At 38.0% G+C, this 12,856-nt stretch overlaps 1 protein-coding gene and 1 long non-coding RNA gene across 7 annotated transcripts; one reads left to right on the top strand and one right to left on the bottom strand.

The window, feature by feature from the left end:
* Positions 1-1,182: 1,182 nt before the first annotated feature.
* On the bottom strand, positions 1,183-10,780 carry LOC124181710 (fatty acyl-CoA reductase wat-like). Of its 6 annotated transcripts, none has more exons than XM_046568528.1 (10): positions 10,629-10,780; positions 7,576-7,662; positions 7,136-7,275; positions 5,214-5,462; positions 4,993-5,074; positions 4,468-4,641; positions 4,023-4,215; positions 3,585-3,833; positions 3,243-3,500; positions 1,183-3,130 (listed from the first exon to the last, which is right to left on the bottom strand). In XM_046568528.1, exons 2-10 carry the CDS (start codon positions 7,658-7,660, stop codon positions 2,986-2,988), a joined length of 1,575 nt encoding a protein of 524 aa, XP_046424484.1. In that variant the 5' UTR covers positions 7,661-7,662; positions 10,629-10,780; the 3' UTR covers positions 1,183-2,985. The 6 variants fall into 6 exon arrangements, with proteins under 6 accessions (XP_046424484.1, XP_046424483.1, XP_046424486.1 ...); XM_046568527.1 differs by having other exon boundaries at positions 10,485-10,702; XM_046568530.1 differs by lacking the exon at positions 10,629-10,780 and adding an exon at positions 10,433-10,454.
* LOC124181717 lies at positions 4,505-5,339 on the top strand. The gene is made up of 2 exons (XR_006870549.1): positions 4,505-4,646; positions 4,998-5,339. It is a non-coding gene; the product is annotated as an uncharacterized LOC124181717 (long non-coding RNA).
* Positions 10,781-12,856: the final 2,076 nt, after the last annotated feature.

Below are 12,856 nucleotides of genomic sequence, written 5' to 3'. Positions count from 1 at the left end.
TTGTACGTATAATTTGCTGGTATACACTTGAGGCGTGAAAAAATTATCTCTCCCTCCAGGATGTACAGTAATCGTCACCTTACAACGAAGTTTGCGTACTTACGCCGAGTTTTTTAAACAGTGAAGACAAACTCGGTCCATCCTTTTAACGCGATATTTTGAATATATGATGTTATGCACATATTCGCGTATAGTATATATAACGTTGCAAAATCCTTGCATAATATGTATACATATATTATATACATATGATATAATTAGCTATTAGTACGTGGGGAAGAACGTCATGTAAGACATTGTTTCCAACATGGATAATCTTATTGCAAATTCTAAGTCACAATTTGTATTACTGCCTACCTATTAGTATAAAGATAGCGACGTTGCTGGTGGAGGTTTACACCCATGCCGATTTTTTTATACGGTACATGACCAACCGTATGTGTATTGAAATATTTGCCACAACGTTACGTATACTGACTTTATTATACGAACTAATTCGGACTGAAGTTTATTAGAAAATCGCACCTTGAAGGTGATTAGAACAGCACTTGAATTACTGTTGGAATATCGGTATTATTTGTCTACGTATGAAAATTCTGATTTATCTACTGCAGATTTTTCTGAAAGAATAAAAAAAAAAAAAATGATTTATCGACTGCTTGATGGACTGGTACACACATCGTATCGTATAACAACGATTGGGAATTAGCTCTGCATGCCATCTGTCAGAAAAATCATCGTTTTTTCACCAACAACTGTTGGTAATATCGAATACGGTGATCGGTACCAAAACCGGTTGATCGGTTCTCTTTAAGTAAGCACGCGTTGATAAAATAAAACTGTGTAGATGCAACAACAAGAGGTATGAATATCTTTGTATCCTAGTTCAATTGGCGATTGGTAATGAAATGATATTTCTATCCTACGAAGTGGTTCCCGAAAAAAAGTTAGAAAATATTCCTAACGGCGACTGTCTTTTACAAGATATTTAAATAGAGTAAATAGATATTTGGTCTTGTGGTAGGTCAAATGCGTTGATTTGCCCTTTTCGCTTTCGCTCAGGGTTTAATTTAAATGCATACCTAATCTTATTCAGAAGTTCTATGTATGATGCGAAGTTGCAGTTTACAAGATTTTCTTCTAAGGGTTTATCTTATACAAAAATAAGTAGACTGTAGACAATTTTCATTGGATAAATTCTTTTATTGTTTCATTTATTTTACAAAATTTTATAATGTGATCGATAAATCAATATCGGTATGCAATAAAACACAAACGTATGCGACTTATAACTAAAACGATATCCTTAAACATTAAATTATATCAGGTAAAGCTGTAGAATAAAACGGGGTTTGGAAACTGGCAAAAAGTGTCTTTCTTTCGTTGTCGTACTAAAATCCTTCCGTTTATAAAAATAAAATAAAACGTATGATAATATGCTACTGTACAAATTATTCGAATACCGATACGTGGATGGAGCAAATATGTTGAGTTAATAAATAGGACAGGTCAGTCGATTTTCAGTTCTTCTTTATAATCTCGTACAGCATTTATCGGCGCTACTAGACTTTTCCCGAATCTCAACTATATTTCGCATACAGTAAAGCTTCAAGTTGCCCTGGTAAAATTTGAGAGCAAGGGATGTTTTACCGAAGCAAAAATTGCCACTATTATAGAATGATTACGAGAGTTTACTTGACAATTAAGCTTTACTTTAATTACGTCATTTTTCATGATTTCTAAGATTTCTTATGATTTCTCAAGATTATAAAAAAATTCCTGTAATCGTAGATGATTGCTCATGACTACCAATGATTCCCTTGATGATTACTGATACAGAATTTCGTTTCAATGTTACTGATTTCAGTGGCATTTCGGAGATTAAAAAGTGATTTCCAATGATGTCGACGCCTCAACCGCTTCGTTGAAACAGCCCTTGTATGGAAGGAATGCAAAAGATAACGAAAGTCAGATCTACACGTTGGTATGTCATAATCAAACCGTCAAATATTTTTAATAATTATCGGTCTCCGTGAAATCATTAAGGTTACCCGCACTAACGGTAGGTAATGAATACGATGAATGGTGATTAATTTATACTTATTGAAAAGTTCGAAGTGCATCTAAATTCTTTCTACGTAGCACGTTTTTATACTCAAAAATCTTCTCACGATCCTTGACTGGTGCATATTGGTTCTTATCCGATAGATACTTCACGCACTATCGCTGTATACTATATTATTCTAAAAGTATTTTTACACGTCACAGATATGTGAGGGACTTCTTAGAACTGTTCAAACTACCATCACCTTAAGAGAGTGAATTATTCTCATTGCCATCTTGTGACCTGTACCTATACACTGATACCTGAACTTGTGAAAAGATAGACCATAGTTCGGTTTTCTTCTCCCACTGCAGAGAAATTCGACTAAAAATAATTCACCAAGCCAGTTGGCAAATCAGAGGAGAAAGGCGACCAATTCAGAGTTTAGAAACTGCGGACAAAAAATTTGTGAACGCGGTTTAAAATTGGTGTTGAACTTTGAAATTTGGATGTTGGACTCGGGAGTGTCTAAATTACTATTCGAGTTCAGTTTATCTAATTATCATGCAACCGCCGGCAATATTGCGAACTGTTACACGTGAGCTTATAAATCCAGATATGTCGAAACTGTCTGTCTTGGGAAAGAAATAATAAAGGCAGAATGAAGAAATTCTCTGAAACGACGGTTGTCCGAAATATTATTCTAGGTCTTACTGTACTTTCAATCTTGAATCAAGATGCGGGACTCACTTTCTAATCTTGAAATTATGTACTGCAAATCGAAATATTCACGTCTTGCTTGTTTGTACAAAAACGATACAACACCATGTTCACTCGTCGTATTTCACGTATACGTAAGTTCCATGGAACTGTGTTATAGTTCTCTCGCGACTTGAGCAAGCACCTCCATATTTTGTTTCGAGCTATCAATATCCTTCGATTTACCGAAAGGCTGCGATGTTCTCATTGACGTGAGTTGTTCCTGCTGTATGGCCTAAGGACAGACCGAGCCACACTAATTTATAGCAGATCCAGATCACGAACGCCAGGAACGAGTATACGATGATATTGTGGAACACCTTCATCCTGTAAATATCGACAATGTTCACGTAGTGAAAACGGCTGACAAAAAAGTCGAGGGCAAAGATATAAACTTGCGGTGTTTCCTTGACTCTAAAAGAGAAGATGGTTTTCTTACACGGCCATCCGCTTTCGTGCAGCAGGAATCGAGCTCGGATCATCCTTGAAAATATATATTCTTAGTCCGGTTATATACTTGTTCATATAGCTGTCCCAGTCGAAATCTTCCATGGAAAAGAAAAAGTTGTTCTTGTCTTCGGTAGCCAATTTGTCCCAAAGTGCTTGTGTATTATCGGTTTGGAACTTCCATGACTTTCGCGCAAAGTACGAGGTGCACGATGCGAATTTGTGGATCTTTTTGTATATCTTGAGCATCCTAGATACAAAAATTTTATTTAGTCAATGACGACGAACAAACTCGACGTACCGCGGCGTATCGTTATCTTCATTCCATACTCACTTTGGACTTTGTCCTGTAAGAACCAGACCCGTGTCGAGAAGCAGCGCAGGTAGGAGGTGCAGGAGTACCGTCAGTACATTGTAAAGCATGACGTACTTGGTTGAGTAGTTAACGTAACACCATATACTGCGGGTGCTTGGTCTCAGTGTTCCATACTTGAGGGCGAAATTGTTGTACTCGCCCCATGTGATGTTCTTCTTTTTCGTCGTCGCTACGTAGTTGTAAGTTGGCGGTTCGGTCGTTATGTTTCTGGAATAATTTTACGCTGTGAGATATTTTTTACATCATATCCGTGAGCGAATATTTATCACGCCGTGTGTATTTTTGCACATTCCCACTCTCGTCGTACGCTCTTTTTTTCTCTATTCAATGTCTAATCGAAAAGTGAAAAGTGAAGAAAACGGGGTTCGTTGCGAGAGGTATAGATTCACCACTCACTTGTTCATTGCAATGTCCCAAGCTGTGGCAACAAGCGCATTTACGGTCATGTCGACGGGCACCAGTTCTGCGGTGCATTCACTGTCCACGTTGAATGTTCTGATAAGGCCAGCACCGGCCCCGACGATTCCACCTGTTGGCCCGAAGACGTTGTCGATCCAACCTTCGATCGGCTCGTGGGCAGTCGAGATAACTTTGGGCAGTAGAAATCTAGTGTTATGCTGGTTCGAGAAAACCTTACAGAAATTATAGGTGAAATTGCATGGTCGTGAAAAAACGTTGAGCAGAACGGTTTGGATATTGGTGCAGTGTAAATTCAATAAGGTTTCATTTGATAAAATGAGCACAATGATTATCATTTTTTCATTTAGTCACGAAAACACGAACGAATGGTTTCGGAAAACGGTGGATTCGTGGAACGACGACAAATCTCCGTTCCGCTTACCCATTGCTGGTCTGAATATACCCAAGGGTAGATCCTTGCCGTATTCCTTAGCTGTCGACTCTGCGATCGCCTTAGTGAACACATAGGTGTTGGGATAATCTCCTAAAAGGGTGGGTGTTATTTTGTTCAGCTTCGCTTCGTCCATACCTTCCGTCAGCTTTCCCAGGGTGTCACCTGAAGTACAGATTTGCGGTTAAACCGAGTTTGCGCCAAAGGCAAGTGCTAGCTACCCGTAAAAAGTGTCATTGAATGTTAAAAGAAAACTAGAAAGACATTTGTTTTCACGATAGTATCGTATGAGTAATTTCCAGAAATAGGAGATAATGGTATTATTTTACGTGAATATGCTGTTGGACGCTATCGCCTGATCAATCTGTTGTCTTATTCACGCTCGAATTTATATTACACTTGTTTACTGTTTATCGATGCATCGCAACTATTGTGCAAACACGTGTATATATTTGCAGCCATGTTGTATATATATACATATATGTTATTGTAAACAAATAACATCATTAATATTACCTGAGATGGGCGGTGAGTAAATTTTTTCTTCGATAATCGAACGGTTGCAGTTGCTGTACGCCGTGGATACGTAGACAACGGACTGGAAAAACAACTTGCGATTATACACGTGTGTAAAATGGACAGAGTCGGAGATCTCAGACTACAGTGTCGCGTTAATTGGTAGAGGAAACGAAGCCGTGGAGAATGGATCGATGCTCATGAACGCCGATCATACTCACTTTTAAATTGTACATGGATCGACACATGTCGAGCACCTCCTTCGTGCCGTTGACGTTAATCGCAACGGCATACTTTAGTTGTTCATCGAAACGCACCGTCGCGGCAACGTGAAAAACGATGGATGCTTCACGAATCAAAAGATCCCTGTCGTCGTTGTACAAACCCAAGTTGGGGAGGCTGCAGTCGCCCGAAACTACGACTATCTTGTGCCGGTATTTGGGCTGTTCTGACTTCAGACGATCGAAGATCTGTTAGAAAAGCATCGCCATTTAATTAGAATTTTGAAAATGGGGAGATACTCGCCGGTTAGAAGGGCTTCGATCTACAAATTTTGTACGTTTGCTGGACATAGGTTGGCCAGCTTGACTGTTTGACCGTGTGGTCACCGATCTCGCGTAATAGAAAGTTTTGCTTTGGCACGTTCGGTAACATATATGCAGGAATCTGGAGTCTGATTACTTAGAAATTGTCAACAGACGCTTTGGTGCTTCGTGTATCCGTCACGTAAAAAATAGAGTATTTAATCTGTTCACTGATTTCGGAGCAGTAATTAATATTGACGCATGGGTTACTGCAGTATATTTTATTAAGATCTGTATTAACCGATTTACCTCGAGACTGGCTCGAGGTTTTATGTATTGTTTATTGCGAAAATACAAAGACACGAATGCTTGGGTATGTTAATACGAAAAAAATTTATTTAACCGACCGGCGTCTCAGCTAAAAGTCTGAATTAATTTACAATTTCTTCTGTATCTTATTCAGTGTCGAATTATATTCTAAAATTGATGGTCTTATGCAATGGATTTGTTAACGACAGTAAATTTTATACTTGTCTGCATCCAATAAAAAACCGCAGCGGTAGACTGGCAATGTGAAATACAAAATATCGTCTGTCTCATGAATTATTTCATACTTGTCCTACCAGTCTCCGAAAAAGTGCAAGGTTCACGTTCAACAATTGAAGCTGCATATATACACGCGTTTCTTTTGTCATATATACATCAAGTTCTGATCAATGCTTCGAATCGTTTCTTCTTCAAAACCTCGACTTGTCTCGATGAAGAGTAGAAATGAATCTCACAACTCGGGTTGGTCTATTTTCGGTTATTGGAAAGACCAGCCGACAAAGATGGTCCACCTGATATTTAGATCCTTTATTCTGTGTAGCCATATATAATGACATTTAATGTTTATCGTAATATACAGTCATATTCCTGATGATGACGTTTTTAATGTATTTCGGCTAACGGATAGGCTAATGGATATTGATCGTGAGATCCGCTTCGTCATCTGACTCGTTAAGATGCTTGAAACAAGTTTCGGTATTTCATGTTTTTAGACATTTCATACTTGATGTTTATTTCCAAAAAAAACGCATTCAATATTTGCTCATATTCCTTTTACAAACGAAGATTACGTAAAGAATACTTCGACTTTGCAATTAACAGACAACTTATTGTGTGCGTGAATTTATTATGTATATAATATTATACAGAAATACTGACGTACGCTGCACCTTTTTGTATTGGATATTTCGTGTACACTCATGAATTATATAATAATTTCAGCCTAAAGGCGTACCTGTATAAAAGAATTCCAAATATTGTCGTTACACATGTCTAGACAAATTTCAAATCGTCCGAGTGTCGTAAACTGTCGATTCATTCGCAGATTAAGATACACGGGAAGTTTCTTTTTCTTTCTCTTAGAATACTCGCGCGATAATAAATTAGAATAATTTTACGCAACTACAAATTAAGTATTGAGTTAGAACTGGGCCAATGGTTGTGCTCAATATTGCAATGGGTTACGAGTTGTATTCGAGACGATTGCAGCATTCAGGCGGTAAAAAGTATCGGAATTTTGGTACATGATAAAGTATCGTTGCGACAATATGTCAATGATTTAATTCGCTTACGGGATCGTTGAAGACATCGTCTAGTCGATTATGAACGTCCTTGCCCTTCTTTGTTCGAATTAGAAGGTAAATTGTTGACAGCTCTGGACAGCTTCGCAATAATTTCTCGATGAGAATTTTACCCAAAAATCCAGTACCACCTGGAAAGGGAAATGGAAGAAAGAGATATGAAATTATGTCGTGTTTATGAAACTTACAGATTAGGAATTGTGCGTACGCGAGTTCAGATTAGTTAGTAATTGATGCCGCTATATTGGACTGTAAAATAATGAGTAGCTCAGCGAGCAGCATCGTATGTCACATAACCAAAACTCTCCAAAGTTTTTTACATATTGTTGAAATTAGTAACCGTCGCGAATAGACTTTGAATACAATGCCCATCTATAAAATTTTTTACGTTAAAACAAAATACTTGAAAACATTTTGTTTTTTTTACTCACCTGTGATAAATACCTTCTGGTCAGCGTAGAATTCCTGAATCGGGGTTCTTTGCACACTCGTTATATCATCCGCAATGATCGTCATTTCTGGGAAATAGAGTAATAAATTTAAGGAAAACAAAAAAAAAAAAAAACAGCGAAGAACGATAACTCGCCCATGGTCATGAAAATGGAATATGTTTAGATAGTCGATACTTTTATTTCTTCATTTTTGGTACCATTAATTATACGTTATTATTCCTTTGCAATTGGTCGTTAATTTTCACTACGTGTAAACATACAGTAAGTAATAAAACTTGGAAGATTACATGGAAAGGAAATACTCTCATTACCCATATTAGATTTCAACCTGAATCATCTTGCGGCCTGCACGAATGACTTTACCCGGTTAACGGTACATGTGTGCCTGGTATGTCTACAAGTGTGTCTAAATGTACACGGATATTGTGGTTACATTTCCGCGCAGTTGTCAAACGACTTTCCCCGGCGTAGTTCGCAATCTGTCAGTGGTTGCAATGAATTTTCGTTACGCAGCCAGGCCCGATTTAATATTTGTTAGCCGTTTGCGAGATTTGGATTTAACGTTCCTAGCATGTGATTAAGCTTGTGATCCAGTTGCGCGAAGGTTGGTTTATACCCGATACAAGATAATCTCGTAGATATGTTTATACGATTTAGGCTGAAAATAATGCAATTGCAAAAATTCAATACCGGATATTCACAGGACTCGCAAGCTGGTGTTTGTTTCAGGTGGAGGCCGGTGCAACGGAAAACAAACGATATATGATCCAGCCGTGAAACATTGAGAAATAATGATCAAATTCATAACAATAATCTGTACTGCGTATGTACGAGCATCGGAACGAATTCTTATTTATGTAACATACTTGTGAAATATTTTGAAACAACGATTTCGCAATAAGTTTGCAATGTCAGGCGAGATTGTTGTCGTTCTTTTTCGAAGTGTCAAAAATGCGGTGAGAATGCTTCCTATTCGATCAGTTCAGTTCCTGAAATTTATTTAAAGCCTGATTTGCCTTTACTAATTTTGTCCTTTTTTTTTATAATAAGTACATATTCATCGAGTACAACTTTCGCCTGAGTATGTTCTACGACAAATCGTGCGCACTCGAGTACTTTGAAGAGAATTTTAACGGTTGGAGCGTGTCGAAAGTCGTCGTTGAGGATTTTGAAAATATAAGAAACTAAACAAAAATCTCAAGTTGTACTTATGTTAGGATACGGAGTAATTGTGGAACTGTTGTTGCACATGGAGCGTTTACTCTCAACTGGTTAGTCCGGTCAGACGGTGCTTGTGTAGTTGTAATAGTAGTAGCAGTTGAGCATCAAGGTGATCCACCGGTATAAAATAAGAGGCATTTTGCTTGCTTGTAAGAATTATAATTATCCTAACAAAATCAATGGCCTTATGTAAATTGACGAAACGAATTTTAGTCGAAGCTGAATTGTGAATATGTGACAGTTAATGGATAAAGGTGGTTTAATGTTGATTGTACAATGGTATTGAGCATATACAGGTATCTGCAAATTTCAGGATGTGAGTTGGCACGATGGGATTTACTAAAAATAAAGAGCTTCCTCCTCGTTATTGCTTTCGAGTCATAATTTTGCCCTTTCCATAATCGTATGGTGGCCGCAGCCGGAGGCCGTTAAAATGTTAATACTGACTTTGCCGATCTTGGAACTGTATTTTTTTTTTTTTTTGGTTGATTCAGTAGAGTTCGGATATCAGAGGTTGGTTTATTCGCAAATGGAATCATTCTTCCGGGACGAAACTAAGAACGATTTTGACCCATCTTTTGAAATGCGACATCGCCACTTTACCAAATCTCTGTTAATAATAATCTTTATTATTATAGTTATTAACTCGTGATTAAATGAATACATAAGACGTCTCTATCGAAGACTTTGTAATTACCAGAGTGACGTTTATATTCTGAAAATTGGACGCGCGTATCTTTTCATAATGTGGAGACCATTACACGGTTATGGCCGTCGTGTATCGCACTTGAAATAATTCATTGACCGGTCAAAAACTGTTCACACTGTTTCATTATCAAATATTTACATCCTTGTTCGTGGGCTTTTTATTGGGCTTTAATGTGAATTCCTGCGAATCATTGACATTCTAAATACTCAAGAACGCGACGATTCCATTTGGCCATAGCTTATGAATAAAGATGCGAAGGGAAAAAAATGTATTTTTCAATTTAAGACGTCCCATGTAGCGAATTAATTTCGCAGTCGTGAAATAATTTAACTAAACCTGTTTAACTTACTTACTAATTTAGGCGACTATGTAAAGTGCGTACCTACAGAACTGGTGTATATGACCATGATCTACAATTCGCGCGTCCAATTTTAGGAATCTATTGACCGTTACAATTTCGGGTAATTATCCATGGTTTGAAATGCTATGTATGTTGAATATTATTAGCTAGTGCCGACTTTCGTTTCACGCTATTACTTTGAAGTATTTCTACTCCCTTGGAGTGTCAAAGATAACTCAATAATCTACCGTCTCATGAAAAAATCCGTAAATGATCATGCACAGGAATAATTATAGCATCGATGCTCTGCTTGACCCTGCAATCGTGAGTGGGATAACGATTTCAAAGACTACAATAAAGTGTCAACGTCGCAATAACATGTATCTCCGGAGTCGCGGTTTATCAGATACTCAGTATTTTTTCGACAATGTTAAAATCGGGATTATACGCCTAATTGAATTTTGCGGTAGTCATCTGCATTTCATCTATCGGGCTGGATTACGTCAATATAATGCAACGATTACAGTGACAGTAGTTTCAGTCATAGATTCTATAATGTTTCGTACCATTGACACATGGGCTTGCGATACCGTCTGTGCGAAAATTGACTTTACTCACTGGAAGCTGTTATCCAATAATACCAGTCCTACGTAAAATGTCGTCACCGTAAAATGAAACACTTTTACAACTATCGTTACGTTCACTGGAAATTTTCTTTCTGAGAATCCTGTTCTCCAAGCAAATACTTTGAGTAATACGAACTTTCTCAATATGAAAAACTGCTACGATTCCGATGTGTTCTCTTCGACAGTTTGGTTGTACGGTAGCCAGCTGCCTCAGTCATCACCTCACTCTTATACAGCGATGAATGAGTTCCCCTCCCTGTTGAAAGTTCCCGCCCACACAGGGAGAACGCTGTCCTCCTACCACCTGTGAACACGATCCGTCCAAGAAATCGCCAAGTTCATCGATGAGGATTTCGCGGTAACGATAATCCAGGTGGGAATTTTCCTTCCATATTTCTCCGCGACATCGAACCGAAGTTTTATCATGTCTACACTGACATTCGATCGTCACCTGCGACAGGTAATATCACAAGTTAAAACAAACCATTATACGGGGGAAAACGAAACATAAGGTGAGGAAATCATAGCACGAGTAATTGCGATGCTGGTGAAGCTTCGAACGCAATAAACAAAATCTCTTTCACCTTCGCTGCAAATTAGGGTGTATGTATGCTGAACTGGTTCACTTTCCATTTTCCGAACGGGTCTTTCATCCTGCGGTCTTACCGCATACTCGATGCACAACTCGTTGGGTCATTGAGCAACGTATGAATTACCTGCGGGATAATAACGCGGCTCAGCAAAAAAAAAATTCTTTCTTTTTGTTGCCCTGATTTTTTTTCATGAATTTCGGTGTTCGAGAACGTAGTATTTACGAATAAAGTCATGGTTATGTTAGATTGGCTCTAGTTTCTACGTTAGCGTAATATTGCGGGGGGGGGGGGGTTCTAATACAATCATGATTTTGTTCGTAAATTCTACGTTCTCAAACACAAAAATTCACGTGCATGAAAAAAAAAAATTATTTTGTTGAGCTGTGTGGTATTTCTTTAATAAAATAAGTAACTAGAGGTAATATCGAAAGACTACGCTCACTCCTAGGATCGTTGACACCAAATTTTACCAAGGGCATTCAAGTATCAAGGGCAACAAAACTACTGTTGACCAGTGTAATAAATATAAAACAGAGTGGCCCCGCGTTTTAGGAGTTTTTAGTATCACAGTACCGCCTCAGTGAGAGGAACGCAAAACAAGAAATATAATAACCGCCTCATCATTTCGAAAAAATGGGTACGACGTCGGCTGTAGCTTGTTATTGCAGTCAGCTACTGTTTTTGTTTGGTCGGAAATTACGTAAACCACGTATAGAAAAGAAATCGTTTGGAGGAAATTATTGTTGAAGAATTCTCAATCAGCCTATGAGTTCGGTCGAAGGTCTTCAAACTGGTTTTACGTATCTACGTATTGTAAACGATAATATCATTAATCTGATGTAAAGGCTTTACGTAAATGTATAAAAAGATACTTAAAACTTATATGTCGAACTTAAACTCGTCATGCAATCGCCATTTCAAATACAAATTATAGCTACGTTTCGTATGATTCATAATTAATTATTTGCCGATACGAATCCCAGAAGTGAACCTCGGCGGTCGTGATAATACTGTCTTTGCATGATGCAATTAGGTATATTCATTGGCATCTGCAATTCTTTTATTGTGGTATTATTATCCTCTTCTCAAAGAAACGATTATCATTCGCGTATTTTACGCAGAGGTGAGGGTGAGAGAGTTTGTACATTCTAACCAGTCTCCACGTTCATCCAGTGAACGTGTCTGTCTTCTTCTTCCGCATTCATCTGCAGGCACTGCCATCACCTTCCTTAAGGAAGATATTATATCTAACGATAAGCGTAAAGACCTTCGATTATGGGCAAAAATGCATGTCCGACAAAGTTTGTCGGTCGGGGAATAATTTCAGTCTACTACTCTCGGAGATTGCTCGTTCGATGGTAGCTTATTCTACTGATAGGAGTAGTAATTCAGTGCAACTAATCATGCGACGGTGAGGAACAATTATAGCAAGTTCGCAACCAACTGTCGATTTGATGAGGAAAATTCGTTGACAAGCTGCGCATTGATGATGCAAAGTATATGCTAGATTTTTGGCGATTATTACAAAATCTAAGTTTAAAAACACCCAGGCCCTGATTCGCTACACATGGTTTTGTGATGTATGCCATGTTGTCATTAACGGAATTACTGTATTCCTTGCAACAAAATTTTTTTGATCATGGGTAGTAGATGGATTTTTTATAGTTGATTAATTTGTGGTATGTCAGCACAGTCTGCAGAATATCCTTTTTCGCTTTTAACATATCGAGACTATCAATTAACGTGAATAAAATAACCACTTTTGAAGATC

The sequence above is a fragment of the Neodiprion fabricii genome, chromosome 4, assembly GCF_021155785.1.
Source record: "Neodiprion fabricii isolate iyNeoFabr1 chromosome 4, iyNeoFabr1.1, whole genome shotgun sequence".
NCBI lineage: Eukaryota > Metazoa > Arthropoda > Insecta > Hymenoptera > Diprionidae > Neodiprion > Neodiprion fabricii.
The sequence above is the reverse complement of the archived record's forward strand: the minus strand, read 5'-3'. Positions and strand labels throughout refer to the sequence as shown.